At 60.0% G+C, this 14,244-nt stretch overlaps 3 protein-coding genes and 1 long non-coding RNA gene across 5 annotated transcripts in view; 2 read left to right on the top strand and 2 right to left on the bottom strand.

The window, feature by feature from the left end:
• Positions 1–1,067: 1,067 nt before the first annotated feature.
• Positions 1,068–3,181, bottom strand: LOC310921651 (beta-1,3-galactosyltransferase 2-like; the record flags this gene model as incomplete). Its single annotated transcript, XM_083881834.1, has 2 exons — positions 1,068–1,638; positions 2,670–3,181. 2 exons carry the CDS (start codon positions 3,179–3,181, stop codon positions 1,137–1,139), a joined length of 1,014 nt encoding a protein of 337 aa, XP_083737960.1. The 3' UTR covers positions 1,068–1,136.
• Positions 3,182–5,735: 2,554 nt separating this feature from the next.
• Positions 5,736–6,219, top strand: LOC310921663. Its single transcript, XR_014592184.1, has 3 exons — positions 5,736–5,894; positions 5,928–6,123; positions 6,168–6,219. It is a non-coding gene; the product is annotated as an uncharacterized lncRNA (long non-coding RNA).
• A 48-nt stretch (positions 6,220–6,267) lies between these two features.
• On the bottom strand, positions 6,268–10,517 carry QTRT1 (queuine tRNA-ribosyltransferase catalytic subunit 1; the record flags this gene model as incomplete). Its single annotated transcript, XM_083881851.1, has 10 exons — positions 6,268–6,630; positions 6,714–6,798; positions 6,924–7,033; positions 7,126–7,201; positions 7,292–7,430; positions 8,033–8,148; positions 8,820–8,898; positions 9,143–9,281; positions 9,758–9,826; positions 10,299–10,517. The coding sequence occupies 10 exons, from the start codon at positions 10,515–10,517 to the stop codon at positions 6,478–6,480; spliced, it is 1,185 nt and encodes a 394-aa protein (XP_083737977.1). The 3' UTR covers positions 6,268–6,477.
• A 701-nt stretch (positions 10,518–11,218) lies between these two features.
• The window catches only part of DNM2 (dynamin 2), a 31,361-nt gene continuing 28,335 nt past the window's right edge, over positions 11,219–14,244 (top strand). For both annotated transcript variants that reach the window (XM_083881872.1, XM_083881873.1), the window contains exon 1: positions 11,219–11,448. In XM_083881872.1, coding sequence (XP_083737998.1) covers positions 11,288–11,448 — 161 coding nt within the window. In that variant the 5' untranslated portion in view covers positions 11,219–11,287. The remainder of the gene's footprint in view (positions 11,449–14,244) is intronic.

Below are 14,244 nucleotides of genomic sequence, written 5' to 3' on the forward strand. Positions count from 1 at the left end.
TAAGTTAACACTTGCAGAGGATCCCAGATCCATCCTGGGTGAGGCAGCAGATGGAGCAGCTGCTCCAGCACCGGGTCTGGCGGCTCAGAGGGACAGGAACATTCACGGGGGGACCCTGAGTGAGGGGCGGCAGCTGCCCCAGAGCTGGGACTGGGCACGGTCAGTGACACCGGGAGAGCCCAGTGACAGTCAGTGGAAGGTGACACTGGGAGACCTCAGTGACACCAGGGGATCCCAGTGACACCGGGAGAGCCCAGTGACAGTGACAGGTGACACCAGCAGGTGGCAGCAGCAGATCACAGTGACACCAGTGGATCCCAGTGACAGTCAGCAGAAGGTGACACTGGCAGAGCCCAGTGACAGTGGCAGGTGACACCAGCGGATCCCAGAACAGTCAGTGGAAGGTGACACCACCAGGTGTCACCAGTGGATCACAGTGACAGTTGAAGGTGACACTGGCAGGTGACACCAGTGGATCACAGTGCCACCAGCGGATCCCAATAACAGTCAGTGGATCCCAGTGACAGTCAGTTGAAGGTGACACTGGCAGAGCAGTGACAGCCAGTTAAAGGTGACACCGGCAGACCCCAGTGACACCAGTGGTTCCCAGAACAGTCAGTTAAAGGTGACACCGGCAGAGCAGTGACAGCCAGTCAAAGTTGACACCAATGGATCACAATGACAGTCAGTGAAAGGTGACACTGGCAGAGCACAGTGACACCAGTGGATCACAGTGACAGTCAGTTGAAGGTGACACTGGCAGAGCAGTGACAGTCAGTTGAAGGTGACACCAGCAGGTGCCACCAGTGGATCACAGTGACAGTCAGTCAAAGGTGACACCAGCAGATCCCAGTGACAGCCAGTTCAAGGTGACACCAATGGATCCCAGTGACAGTCAGTAGAAGGTGACACCGGCACACCCCAGTGACAGTCAGTCAAAGGTGACACCGGCAGAGCAGTGACAGCCAGTTCAAGGTGACACCGCAGGCCCCAGTGGCACCAGCAGATCACAGTGACAGTCAGTAGAAGGTGACACCGGCACACCCCAGTGACAGTCAGTAGAAGGTGACACCGGCAGAGCAGCGACAGCCAGTCCAAGGTGACACCCCAGGTGTCACCCCAGCCCCTGCCCCGCCCTAGTGACACTCCACAGGCGCGTCCCTGAAGTGCGGCCACACCCTGAGCAGGTCCTGCGGCCCGTAGTGATGCACCATCACCAGCCTGGAGAACCTGCACTTGTCATAATCCAGCCTGTACATGGCGAAGGCCCCGGGCGGGGGGTCGGTGACGGGCACCCCCAGGGCGTGCAGGCACAGCCCCACGAAGGCGTCCTCCATGTTGATGAGGGGCAGGCTCTGGGCCACCCCGAACACCCTGAGCGCCAGGTCCCCCGAGAGCACGTAGGCCGGCCCGGCGCAGTAGGGCGGGTACGTGGCGTTGGGATAAACCTCGCGCGGCACGAACCACTTGTAGGCCCTGTTCCTCAGGGGGCCCGTCCTCCTGTACACGTAGCCCGTCAGGAAATCCCTCCTGGGGGGCCGCAGCAGCCGCCACAGGAACTCCAGGTTCAGGAAGACGTCGCTGTCGGCCTTCACCACGTACGTGGCGTTGGGGCAGAAGCGGCTCACCCACTCCAGCCTGGGCACGGAAAGAGGGACAGTCACCCGTCAGTGTCTCCCTGATTTTCAGCCTCCTGTTGATCATTTGCTTTCCACCCTTCTTATAATAATTGAATTTTCAGCCTTCTGATGATCATTTCCTTTTCACCCTCCTGATGATGATAATTTACTTTACACCTTTCTGATGATCATTTCCTTTTCACCCTTCTCATGATCATTTATTTTACACCCTCCTAGTGATAATTTACCTTATACCCTTCTGATGATCATTTACTTTACAACCTCCTGATGATAATTTACTTTTCATCCTTCTTATGATCATTTACTTTACAACCTCCTGATGATCATTTTACTTTACAACCTCCTTCCGATGATCATTTTACTTTTCAGCCTTCTGACAATAATTTATTTTTCACCCTTCTGACAATCAGTTTGAGACATTTTCTACTGGAGTTTCTCAGGCGGTGTAACATAAACAAAAGCAGATTGTTTTCATCCCTCTCTGTGATGGAGGACTGGGCTCAGGGGGGTGTTCCCTCATTTCCCAATCCTTGTTCACATTCCAAATCCTATTTAAACCCCAAATGATAATAAACTTTCTCTTTTCACTCTTCTGATGATCATTTACTTTACACCCTTCTGACGATCATTTACTTTTCAGCCTCCTGACGATGCTCTGTAAACAATCTACTTTGGTTTTATGTTAAACGTGTGAGGAAACTCCATCAGAAATACAGAAACAAGATCAGAAGGCTCAAAGTCAGAGCGACAAGAACATCATTTACAAACCCCCAGCCTCTGTTCATCCTAAAACTGAGAAAACTCCAGCAAAAATCAAATAAAATCAGAAGGCTGAAAGTCAGAGCGACAAAAACATCAATTACAAACCACCACTCTCTGTTCATCCTAAAACTCCAGTAAAAAATCAAATCAGAAGGCTAAAAGATCGACAAGAACATCATTTACAAACCACCACCCTCTGCTCATCCTAAACCCAGCAAAAATCAACCCAAACCACCAAAAAAAAAAAACCACCAAAACACCACCAACCCCATGAGAGTCTTGAGCGTGAGGTTGTTGTAGGTGTCGAGGAAATCCTGCTGCAGCAGGTCCCCGTGCAGCTCGTCCTCCTCGCGCAGCACGGGGCCCAGCTCGGCGTGGAAGACGGGGTGCAGCCCCAGCAGGAAGAGGCGCAGCACGCTCAGCCCCGGCACGGCGCTCTCGTTGCCCCAGGTGCGTCTCACGGCGTCCCTGACCGCCAGGTCGGCCGGGGCTGAGACCACCAGCAGCACCAGGAACGGCGCCCGGCCCCGGCACTTGTCGGGGTGGTTGAGCAGGAAGCGGTAGGGGTGAGGGTAGGGGGGCTGCAGGGGGTGCCGGGTGGGTTTGGGGGGTCTCATGGTGCTGGTGGTGTTGATGTTGGAGCTCGGGGTGGGCTCTGGGGGTGCAGAGCCAGCGGTGGTGGCCGGAGGGGCCGGGGGGTGCCGGGCCTGCAGGGCCAGCAGGGTCAGCGCCGCAGCCACGGGCAGCAGGAGCAGGCGGGACACGGGCAGGAGCTTCATGGTGGAGCTGGGGGGGGAGATGGGGTTGGGGTGGGTGGGGGGCCCAGGGGGGCTGGTGCTGTGAGCCCACCCACGCCAGGAGCCCCCTGGAACCACGAGCCCACTGACAGCACAATCCCACTGGAACCACGAGCCCACTGACACCATGAGCCCACTGGCACCCAGATCTCATGGATGGCATCCCAGTCCCACTGAAGGCACCCCAATCCCACCCTGATCGCACTGACTGGGCACCCAGATCCCACTGACAGCACCCCAATCCCACTCAGATCTCACTGAGGGGCACTCTGATCCCACCCAGATCCCACTGCAGGCATCCCAATCCCACTGACATCATCCCAATTCCATCCAGATCCCACTGAGGGCACCCCAATCCCACCCCGACCCCCCGGCCGGGTGCCCACCTGAGACTTCCTGGGTGCCCAAAACCCCCTGGGCCCCACCCTCCTGCCCCCTCCCCAAACTCCCCGGATCCCCCTCCCCAAACTCCCTGGGTCCCCCTGTCCCTCCCCCCCTTTCAGGGACTCTCCCCCTCCCTCTCCCGCTCTGGAATCCCCCCCTTTCCCCCCCCCGCCATCCCTGATAAGGCCCCGGAGGTGATAAGGGCAGGAGGCGCCGCCCGGGGCCCTCCAGCTCCACCAGTCTGACCAGTTTGGGGGTCTCGGGGGAGCCCTGGGGGTCCTGGGGTTGATCCCAGTTCATCCCAGTTCACCCCAGTTCACCCAGGGGCCGCCTTCAGCCTTTCCCAGTTCCCCCAGTGGCTCCCAGTTAACCCCAGGTGCTGCTCCCAGCTCTCCCCAGTGACTCCCAGTGCCTCCCAGTGCCTCCCAGTTCCCCCAGTGGCTCCCAGTTAACCCCAGGTGCTGCTCCCAGCTCTTCCCAGTCACTCCCAGTAACTCCCAGTGTCTCCCAGTAACTCTCAGTGCCTCCCAGTTCCCCCAGTGGCTCCCAGCTAACCCCAGGTGCTGCTCCCAGTCACTCCCAGTTCCCCCAGCACTGGAGGGGCGCTCCCCGGGCAGGGTGGGACAGGAGACAAAGTGATAAAGTGACAAAGGGGGCAAAGGCCACCCTGTGCCAGGAAACGGGAGCAGCATCAGCGGGAACTTCCCCCCCCCACTGGGGCCAGAGCCCTCCCAGTGCTCCCAGTGAACCCCAGTTAACCCCAGTTAACCCCAGCTGCTGCTCCCAGCTCCTCCCAGTGCTCCCAGTGTGTTCCAGTGGTTCCCAGTTAATGCCACATGCTGCTCCCTGCTTTTCCCAGTGACTCCCAGTGCATCCCAGTGGCTCCCAGTTAACCCCAGGTGCTGCTCCCAGCTCTTCCCACTGACTCCCAATGTGTTCCAGTGGCTCCCAGTTAATTCCAAGTGTCAGCTCCCAGCCCTTCCCAGTCATTCCCAGTGACTCTCAGATATGTCCCAGGGAGTTCCCAGTAACTCCCAATTCACTCCAGGTACAGCTCCCAGTGGCTCCCAGTGACTCCCAGCACATCCCAGACACTCACAGCGGCTCCCAGTTCACTCCAGTGCAGCTCTCAGCCCTTCCCAGTGCTCCCAGTAACTCCCAGTCACTCCCAGTGGCTCCCAGTGCATCCCAGTCACTCCAGATGCTGCTCTCTGCCCTTCCCAGCACTCCCAGTAACTCCCAGATGTGTCCCAGTGCATCCCAGTCATTCCCAGCACGTCCCAGTCACTCCCAGCGGCTCCCAGTTCACTCCAGTGCAGCTCCCAGCCCTTCCCAGTGCCTCCCAGTCACTCCCAGCGGCTCCCAGTTCACTCCAGATGCTGCTCCCAGTGGCTCCCAGTCACTCCCAGCGGCTCCCAGTTCACTCCAGATGCTGCTCTCTGCCCTTTCCAGTCACTCCCAGTGCCTCCCAGTAACTCCCAGTGTGTTCCAGTGGCTCCCAGTGACACCCAGTTAACTCCAGATGCTGCTCTCAGCCCTTCCCAGTGCTCCCAGTAACTCCCAGTGGCTCCCAGTAACTCCCACTGTGTCCCTGTCACTCCCAGTGGTTCCCAGTGCATCCCAGTAACTCCCAGCCCTTCCCAGTCACTCTCAGTAACTCCCAGTATGTCCCAGTGGCTCCCAGTTCACTGCAGCTGCAGCTCCCAGCCCTTCCCAGCACTCCCAGTGCCTCCCAGTGACTCCCAGTGCCTCCCAGTGCCTCCCAGTGACTCCCAGCGGCTCCCAGTCACTCACAGCGGCTCCCAGTTGAGTCCAGTGCAGCTCCCGGCGCTCCCAGTTCCGCTCCCGGCGGTTTGTGCGGTGGCGGCGCCCGCGGGGACAGAAATGTGCGGGCGCGGGTGACGCAGGTGCCACACCTGGCCTTGGCCACGCCCCCGGGGGGGCCACACCCAAATTCCCCCTCCTGCTCAAAGTTCCTGCAGCGCTCCCGGCAGGTGCCACCCGCCAGGTGTCCCCGGGGCCACCAAAGTGCCACCACCGGGTGCGACACCCCCAGGAGCTGCCGCCGCCCCCCCCGGCCCCGCCCCGCGCGGGGACAGCGACAGGGACAGGACAAAGGTCACCGTGACAACGGGGGTGTCACTGCCGGGAACGGGAACAGCCCCGGGAACGTCCCCGAGAGAATTCCCGGCCCTGGGCAGGGCCCCGCCCGGGATGTTCCCCCAAAACCGGGACCCGCCCCGTTCCTGGGGCCGGGAGTGTGTCACCAACTCCATTTCCGTGTCCCCAGCCATTCCTGGGGTCCAGAAAAGTGTCCCCAGCCCATTCCTGAGGGCCAAAAAAGTGTCACCAACTCCATTTCCGTGTCCCCAGCCCCGTTTCTGAGGGCCAGAAAAGTGTCACCAGCCCATTCCTGAGGGCCAAAAAAGTGTCACCAGCCCCATTTCCTTGTCCCCACCCCATTCCTGAGTCCCCAAAATGTGTCCCCAGCCCAATTTCCCCCTCCAGTCCCATTTCAGACCCCCTCAGCCCCATTTAGAGTCTCCCTCAGCCCCATTTAGGGTCTCCCTCAGCCCCATTTCAGGCCTCTCCAGCCCCATTTCAGCTCCCCCAGCCCCATTTCCCCCCCAGCCCCACTCGGAACCATCGGAGCCGTTTCCCTTCCACATTTTTTTTTATTTCCCAGCCCTTAAAAAAACCCCAAAACAGTAAAAAAAGACCAAAAATTTTGTATAAAAATACACAGGGAGGGGGGGAGGGACCAGGGTGGGAACTGAGGGGCCTCCCCTGGGAATGGGGGGGTTCCCCAGGACTGGGATGGGTCTGGGGGCTCCCCTGGCCCTGGGGTGGGTCTGGGGGCTCCCCTGGCCCTGGGATGGGTCTGGGGGCTCCCCTCAGTCCAGGGTGATCCCCACAGACTCCAGAGCAGCCCGAGCCCAGGCCGGGGGTCCCCCTCGCCCCCCGTACATGGTGCCCATGAAGTCGCGCACGAACTGGGGGAAGCGCTGCTGCAGGATGCTCTCCCTCATGGAGCTCATCAGCCTCATCTGGGGGGGTCACAGGGGTCAGGGGGGCGCGGGGACCCCCCAAAGCCCCCCATAAAACCCCCCAGAGCCCCCCCAGAGCCCACCTGGTAGGCGAGGTTGTGCAGGGTGAGCAGGTGCAGCGCCGCCGTGTTGGAGCGCAGCAGAGCGTGCAGGTACGCCCTGGAATACCTGACACGGGGGGTTTGAGGGGTCAGGACCACCCTGAGACCCCCCAGAGCCTCCTCAGAGCCCCCCAGAGCCTCCCCAGAGCCCCCCAGAGCCCCCCCAGAGCCTCCCCAGAGCCCCCCACCCACCTCTGGCAGGTGGAGCAGCCGCAGTCAGCGTCGATGGGCCGGAAATCTTTGGCGAATTGTTGATTTTTCAGCTGCAGGGACCCCCAGGGCACCAAAGCGGAGCCAAAACGCTGCAGGGGAGGGTCGGGGTGGGTTATTGGGGGTCTCTAAACCCCCGGGGAGGGGTCTGGGGTCCCCAAATCCCCCCCAGAGCCCCCCTTACCGCGGTGCGGGTGGGGAAGACGCAGTCGAACATGTCACAGCCCAGGGCCACACACACCACCAGGTCTGTGGCGTAGCTGGGGGAGAACCACGGCAGGGGGTGACTCTGGGGGTCTCCCCAGCCCCGGGGGGCTCTGGGGGGCTCAGGGGGGGCTCGGGGGACTCACCCCACGCCCATGAGGTAGCGGGGCTTGTCCCGGGGCAGCAGCTCCGTGCTGAGCTTCACCGTCCGCCAGAACTGCTCCTTGTCCTCGCCCCCGCTCAGGCCCCCGATGGCGAACCCGGGCACGGCCCGCTGCGTCATGGCTGGGGGTGGAGACCCCCAAAATCATCCCTGAGCCCCCCACATAACCCCTGAGCCCCCCACATCATCCCTGAGCCACTGAGACCCCCCTGTGCCCCCGCTCAGGCCCCCGATGGCGAACCCGGGCACGGCCCGCTGGGTCATGGCTGGGGGTGGAGACCCCCGGGACCCCCAAATCATCCCTGAGCCCCCCAAAATCATCCCAGAGCCTCCTGGGACCCCCCTGAACCTCCCACAGCATCCCTGTGCCCCCCTGAACCCCCCTGTGCCCCCGCTCAGGCCCCCGATGGCGAACCCGGGGACAGCCCACTGGGTCATGGCTGGAGATGGAGACCCCCAAATCATCCTGGGACCCCCCCAATCATCCCAGGGACCCCCCACATCATCCCTGAGCCCCCCAGGACCTCCTGAGCTCCCTCAGAACCCCCCAGAGCCCCTCACAAGCAGAGCTGGGGTGGAAGAGGAGGAGGAAGGGGTGGGGATAAGGGTGAGGATGGTGAGGATGAGGAGGGTGAAGATGAGGATGAAGATGAGGATGGTGATGAAGATGAGGAGGATGACGAAGATGATGAAGATGATGCTGAGGGTGATGAGGAAGGCCCACCTCGGATGCAGCGGCGGCGCAGGGCGGGGTCCAGCCCCCCCTGGGTGATGGCAAAGAGCAGCTGCTGCTCCGGGCGGGCGTGAGCGGCCACACACCTGTCCAGCCATCGGACTGACCTGGGGACACAGGGGTCACAGGGGTCAGGGGTCAGTCACAGCGGCCACACAGCGGTCCAGCCACCGCACTGACCTGTCAGGGGTCAGAGGTCATTCACAGGGGTCACAGGGGTCAGGGGTCAGTCACAGCGGCCACACAGCGGTCCAGCCACCGCACCGACCTGTCAGGGGTCAGAGGTCATTCACAGGGGTCACAGGGGTCAGGGGTCAGTAACAGGGGTCAGTCACAGCGGCCACACAGCGGTCCAGCCACCACACCGACCTGGGGTCAAGGGTCATTCATAGGGTCAGGGGTCAGTCACAGGGGTCACAGGGGTCACAAGGGGGCCTGGGGAGGTCCCAGAGAATCAGGGGGTGTCTCAAGGGGGGTCCCAGGAGAATCGGGGGGTCCTGGGGAAGTCAGGAGGGTCCCAGGATGGTCAGGGGTGTCCCAGGGGGTTCCTGGGGGTTCCTGGGGGGTCCCAGGATGGTCAGGGGTGTCCCAGGGGGGTCCTGGGGAAGTCAGGAGGGTCCCAGGATGGTCAGGGGTGTCCCAGGAGTGTCCCAGGGGGTTCCTGGGGGGTCCCAGGAGGGTCCCAGGAAGGTCCCAGGGGGGTCTCAGAAGGGTCAGGGGGTTCCTGGGGGGTCCCAGGATGGTCAGGGGTGTCCCAGGGGGGTCTCAGGGTCCCCACCTGTCCATGGCCTCCTCCACCCGGGGCCCTGTGGTGGTGCTGCTCACGACGTCGTCCAGCTGCATCACGATATCGGCCCCTGGGGGGGCACGGGGGGTCAGAGGGGCTCCCCCCATTCCTGGGGGGGTTTTGGGGGGTCTTACCCACCCTTGGGGGTTTTTTTAGGGTCCTCCTCCCCAGCCCCAGGGGGGTCTTTGGGGTCCCCCCCACCCCCAGGGGGGTTTTTTGAGGGTCCCCCCATCCCCAGGTGGATTTTTGGGGTCCCCTCATCCCCAGGGGGGTTTTTGGGGTCCCCCAGGCCCGGGGGTCTTTGGGGGTCTCACCCAGGGCGTTCTGGATGCCCATGGAGCTCTCGGGGCTGAGCAGGAGCCTCTCCCCCCCGTGGGGGGGCTGGAACCAAACCCCCTCCTCAGAGACCTCGGCCAGAGCCAGCAGGGAAACCATCTGGAACCCGCCGCTGTCCTGGGCCAAAAACACCAAAAATACCAAAAATTCCCAAAGGTCAGAGGGGCTGGAGACCCCCAGGGGGTCCCCGAGGGGAGGGGGGGCACGGCTGGGGGGGGAAATAGGAGTTTGGGGGGTCCTGGGGGTGTCACTTTCCCAAATTTGGGGTCCCTGGGGGTGTCACTTCTGGAATTTGGGGTTCCGGGGGTGTCACCTCCAAAGTTTGGGGAGTTCTGGGGGTGTCCCATCCCAAAATTGGGGTGTCACCCCTGGAATTTGGGGAGCCCTGGGGGTCCCATCCCAGATTTGGGGTCCTGGAGGTGTCACCCTCCCAAACTGGGGGAGTGCTGGGGTGTCACCTCTGGAACTTGGGAAGTTCTGAGGTTGTCCCCCCTCAAATTTGGGGTCCCGGGGGTCTCACCCTCCCAGATTGGGGGTCCCGGGGGTCTCCCCCTCCCCAATTCGGGTCCCCCGGGTATCCCCCCTCCCCTCACCGTGAGCAGGTTGTGTGGCCAGTCCATGAAGCCGTGCAGGCCCCCGGAGCGCCGGACCAGCTCCGCGCCCTGCGGGGAACGGGGCGGGGTAAACACCGGGACAGCACCGGGAACAGACCGGGGAACGGACCGGGGAACAGACCGGGGAACGGACCGGGGAACGGACCGGGGTAACGACACCGGGAATGAGCGGGAACCCACTGGGACCCATGGGAACCGACCAGGGAACGGGAACCAACCGGGAACCGACTGGGAATCGACTGGGAACCGACCAGGACCCACCGGGAACCGACCGAGGAACGCTCAGGGGAGACCGGGAATGGACAACGCCCGGTGATGGCACCGGGGCCGACCGGGGAACCCACCGGGACCGCTCAAGGGAACCAGGAATGGACAACGCCCGGTAACGGCACCGGGACAGCACCGGGACCGCCCCGGGAACGCTCAGGGGGACCGGGAACAGCGAGATCACACCGAGATCTCTCCGAGATTCGCGAGAAAGAACAGCGGGACCCCCCGGGCCCGTCCCGGCGCCGCTTACCGGCCGCGTGCCCAGGTGGAAGGTGTTGCCGAGGCAGATGCGGCAGCCCAGCTCCGCCAGCTGAGCCGCCGTGAGTCCTTTGGCGGTGCCGCGGGTGCCCACGGGCATGAACACCGGGCAGGGCACGGCGCCGTGCGGCAGCCGCAGCTCCCCGGCCCGGGCCCGGCTCAGGCCGCACTCGGCCGCGATCCGCAGCACCGGCACCGCGGGCGCCGCCATCTTTGGGGCCGGAAGCGGAAGTGGCGCCGCCACCGCCGGAAGTGACGGTTACCGGGGCAACGGCGGGCGCCATGTTGGGCCTGGTTGGGGAACGCCCAAAGCGGCCCCGGAGATTCCCCCGGAATCGGCAAAAACCCCTCCGAACCCAGACAGGGCCGGGAGGGGAGACAATTCCTGCTGCTCCCGGTCCTCGCTGGGTGGGGGTTCAGCCCCGGGGCTTCGCTTTGGGACTGTCGTTCCACACGACGCTCGGCGGTCACGGGAGGGGCAGAAAAGCCACTGGACGGGAGGGAAAGGCCGATTGATGCCCCCCAGAGGGTTTTCCCGGCGCTGAGGCGCCTCTCCCGGCGGCCCCGCTGTCCGGTGGCGGGGCGGGAGCGCCGGGCGGGGCTCGTGGCCGCCATTGGGCCGCGCTCCTGAGGGGAAATCCCGGCAGCCAATGAAATGGCAGAACGGCCGCTGTGGGGCGGGATTACGCCCTTTCCTCCTCAGCTGACGCCGCGGCGCTTCCTTCCATTGGCTGTTAGCGATGATTGACAAGAGACAAACCAATAGAAAGCTTGCTTTGCTGTATGCATCCGCCTTTTGGGATGATTGACATCTCTCCGCTCCTCTCCGCTGCGCGCTTTGCCGTAATTGACAGCCCGCTGGGCCAATGGCGGCGCGCGCTGGCGGCGCGGGGCGGTGGCGGATGAGGAGACTCTGAGGGGAAGTTTGGCCGCCGCCGCCGCCGCCCCGAGCGAGGGCAGCGCGGGCCCGGCGCCTCCGCCATGGGCAACCGGGGCATGGAGGAGCTCATCCCGCTCGTCAACAAACTCCAGGACGCCTTCAGCTCCATCGGCCAGAGCTGCCACCTCGACCTGCCGCAGATCGCCGTGGTGGGCGGGCAGAGCGCCGGCAAGAGCTCCGTGCTCGAGAACTTCGTGGGACGGTGAGGGGAGACAAGGGACGGGGCTGAGGGCCCGGGACAGAGCCAGGACAGAGCCTGAGGGGAAGGGAGGAAGGGAAGGGGATCAACCAAGGCCCAGCGGAGCGGAGTGAAGGGAGTTCCGGAAGGGTTTTTGGGAGTTCCGGAAGTTTTTAGGGCGTTCCAAGAGGGTTCGGGGTATTCCTGAAGGGTTCGGGTGGTTCAGGAAGGATTTTGGGAGTTTTAGAAAGATTCAGGGTGTTCAGGAAGGGTTCAGGGGGTTCCAGAAAGATTCGAGGGGTTTCCAGAAGAATCAGAAGGATTTGGGGGGCGCCAGGAGAATTTGGGGGCCTCCAGAAGGATTTGAGGGGTTCCTGAAAGATTCGGGGTGTTCCACAAGGATTTGAGGGTCTCCAGGAGAATTTGAGGGACTCCTGAAGGATCAGAAAGATTTGAGGGGTTCCTGGAGGGTCCCAGAAGGATTTGGGGTTATCCAGGAGAATTTGGGGGGCTCTAGAAGGATCAGAAAGATTTGAGGAGCTCCAGAAGGGTCCCAGAAGGATTTCGGGGGCTCCAGGAGAATTTGGGGGGCTCCAGAAAGATCCGAGGGGTCCCACAAGGATTTTGGGGTCTCCAGAAAGATTCAGAGACTCCCCCGGAACCATTTCCGTGCCCCGGGCAGAGAATCCCCGGTTCCCTCCCCGGGAACGCCGAGCTCGGTTCCTCCTCCTCCTTTTTCTTCTCCTCCTTCTTTTTTTTTTTCTTTTTCTTTTTCTCCTCCTCCTCCCCCTGCCGGGGCTGCTCCCGCCGATAGAGCCGGGGCTGGGCCGGGCTCACCCGATAACGGGGGAGAACAGGACCCTCCTCCCTCCCAAGGGGCCAAAAACCTCCCAAAAATCCCTGAAAACTCCTCTTGGGGTCTTTTATTTATCAGGGTTTTTTACCTTTATTTTTTTCCTTGTTTGTTCCATCCCCTCTGGGCTCTCCTGTTCTCTCCAGGCCAAAAAAAATTCCCCAAATCCCTAAAAATTCGTGTTTTTAAGGTTTTTTTCCCTGTTTTCTCCATCCCCTCTGGGTTCTCCTGTTCTCTTCTTCTCTCTAGGAATAAAAATAATCCCTAAAAATTCCTGTAGGGCTCATCCATTTCTCAGGGATTTTTTTTCCTTTATTTTTTCCCCTGTTTGCTCCTTCTCTTCCAGGCAAAAAATAATCCCAAAAATCCCTAAAAAATTGTGTTGGGCTCATCCATTTCTCCCTTTTTTTTTCCTTTATTTTTTTCCCCTGTTCTCTCTCTCCCCTCCAGGCAAAAAATAATCCCAAAAATCCCTAAAAACTCCTGTGAGTCTCATCCATTTCTCATTTTTTTCCCTTTATTTTTTCCCTGTTTTCTCCATCCTGGAACAAAACCTCAACCCCCCCACATTCCCAGGCTGGTTTTAACACCCTTTTAATTCCCCCTGTTAATTAACCCCAGCCCGGAAACCCTTCCCCTCCTTGTGTTAATTGGGGTTAATTACAGCCCTTGGCAAGGGGAGGAATCCTGACCCTCGTTATTCCAAATTTGGGGTTCCCAGCCCAGTTTGGAGGAGCATTTTTGGGTTTTTTTCCCCTCTGATAATTTCTCTGGATCAGGAATTTTATTTCTCTGGATCAGGAATTTTATTTCTCTGGATCAGGAATTTTGGCTGATTTGGATCAGGAATTTTATTTCTCTGGATCAGGAATTTTGGCTGATCTAAATCAGGAATTTTCCCTCCTCTGGATCAGGAATTTTATTTCTCTGGATCAGGAATTTTATTTCTCTGGATCAGGAATTTTATTTCTCTGGATCAGGACTTTTGGCTGATCTAAATCAGGAATTTTATTTCTCTGGATCAGGAATTTTGGCTGATCTGGATCAGGAATTTTATTTCTCTGGGTCAGGAATTTTGGCCCCTCTGGGTCAGGAATTTTGGCCCCTCTGGGTCAGGAATTTTGGCAGATTTGGATCAGGAATTTTGGCTGATCTGGATCAGGAATTTTATTTCTCTGGGTCAGGAATTTTGGCCCCTCTGGGTCAGGAATTTTGGCCCCTCTGGATCAGGAATTTTGGCTGTTCTGGATCAGGAATTTTGGCCCCTCTGGGTCAGGAATTTTGGCAGATTTGGATCAGGAATTTTGGCTGATCTGGATCAGGAATTTTGGCTGATTTGGATCAGGAATTTTCTCTGGCTCAGGAATTCTGCCCCATCGGGGTCAGGAATTGTGTCTGGAGTTTCCCCTCGGGGCTGTTCCCCCATCCCAACGATCCATTTCCAGCTGGGATGGAAATCTGCCCTTGGAGAGTTTTATTCTGTCGATTTTTTCTGCCTGTCTGAGCTTTATCCCGGATTTTCTGAGCTCGGGATCCATTTTAGGAACAGGGATCTGTGCTGGGAACTCCTGGTGATGTTTTTGTGGGGTTTTTATACCCTTAAAACACACAGAAAGAGGATCCCGAGGGGATTTTGGGGTTTAGAATCCCTTGGAGAGAGATGAGAATTCCCTAAATCCCTGAATTAACCCGGAATTTCTTCTGGGAATTCCCTAAATCCCTGAATTTACCTGGAATTTCTCCTTGGAATTCCCTAAATCCCTGAATTAACCCGGAATTTCTCCTGGGAATTCCCCAAATCCCTGAATTTCTCCTTGGAGGGATCAGGGAATTCCCCAATCCCTGAATTTCCCCGGGATCTCTCCTGGGAAAGGCCCCGTCCCCATTCCAGGGGGTTTGGGATTTCAGTCCCCATTTCAGGGGTCTGGGGTTTGTCCTGGGGGTCCCGGGGCTGCTCCATCCCATTT

This window comes from Zosterops lateralis (genome assembly GCF_965231275.1).
Source record: "Zosterops lateralis genome assembly, chromosome: 36".
NCBI lineage: Eukaryota > Metazoa > Chordata > Aves > Passeriformes > Zosteropidae > Zosterops > Zosterops lateralis.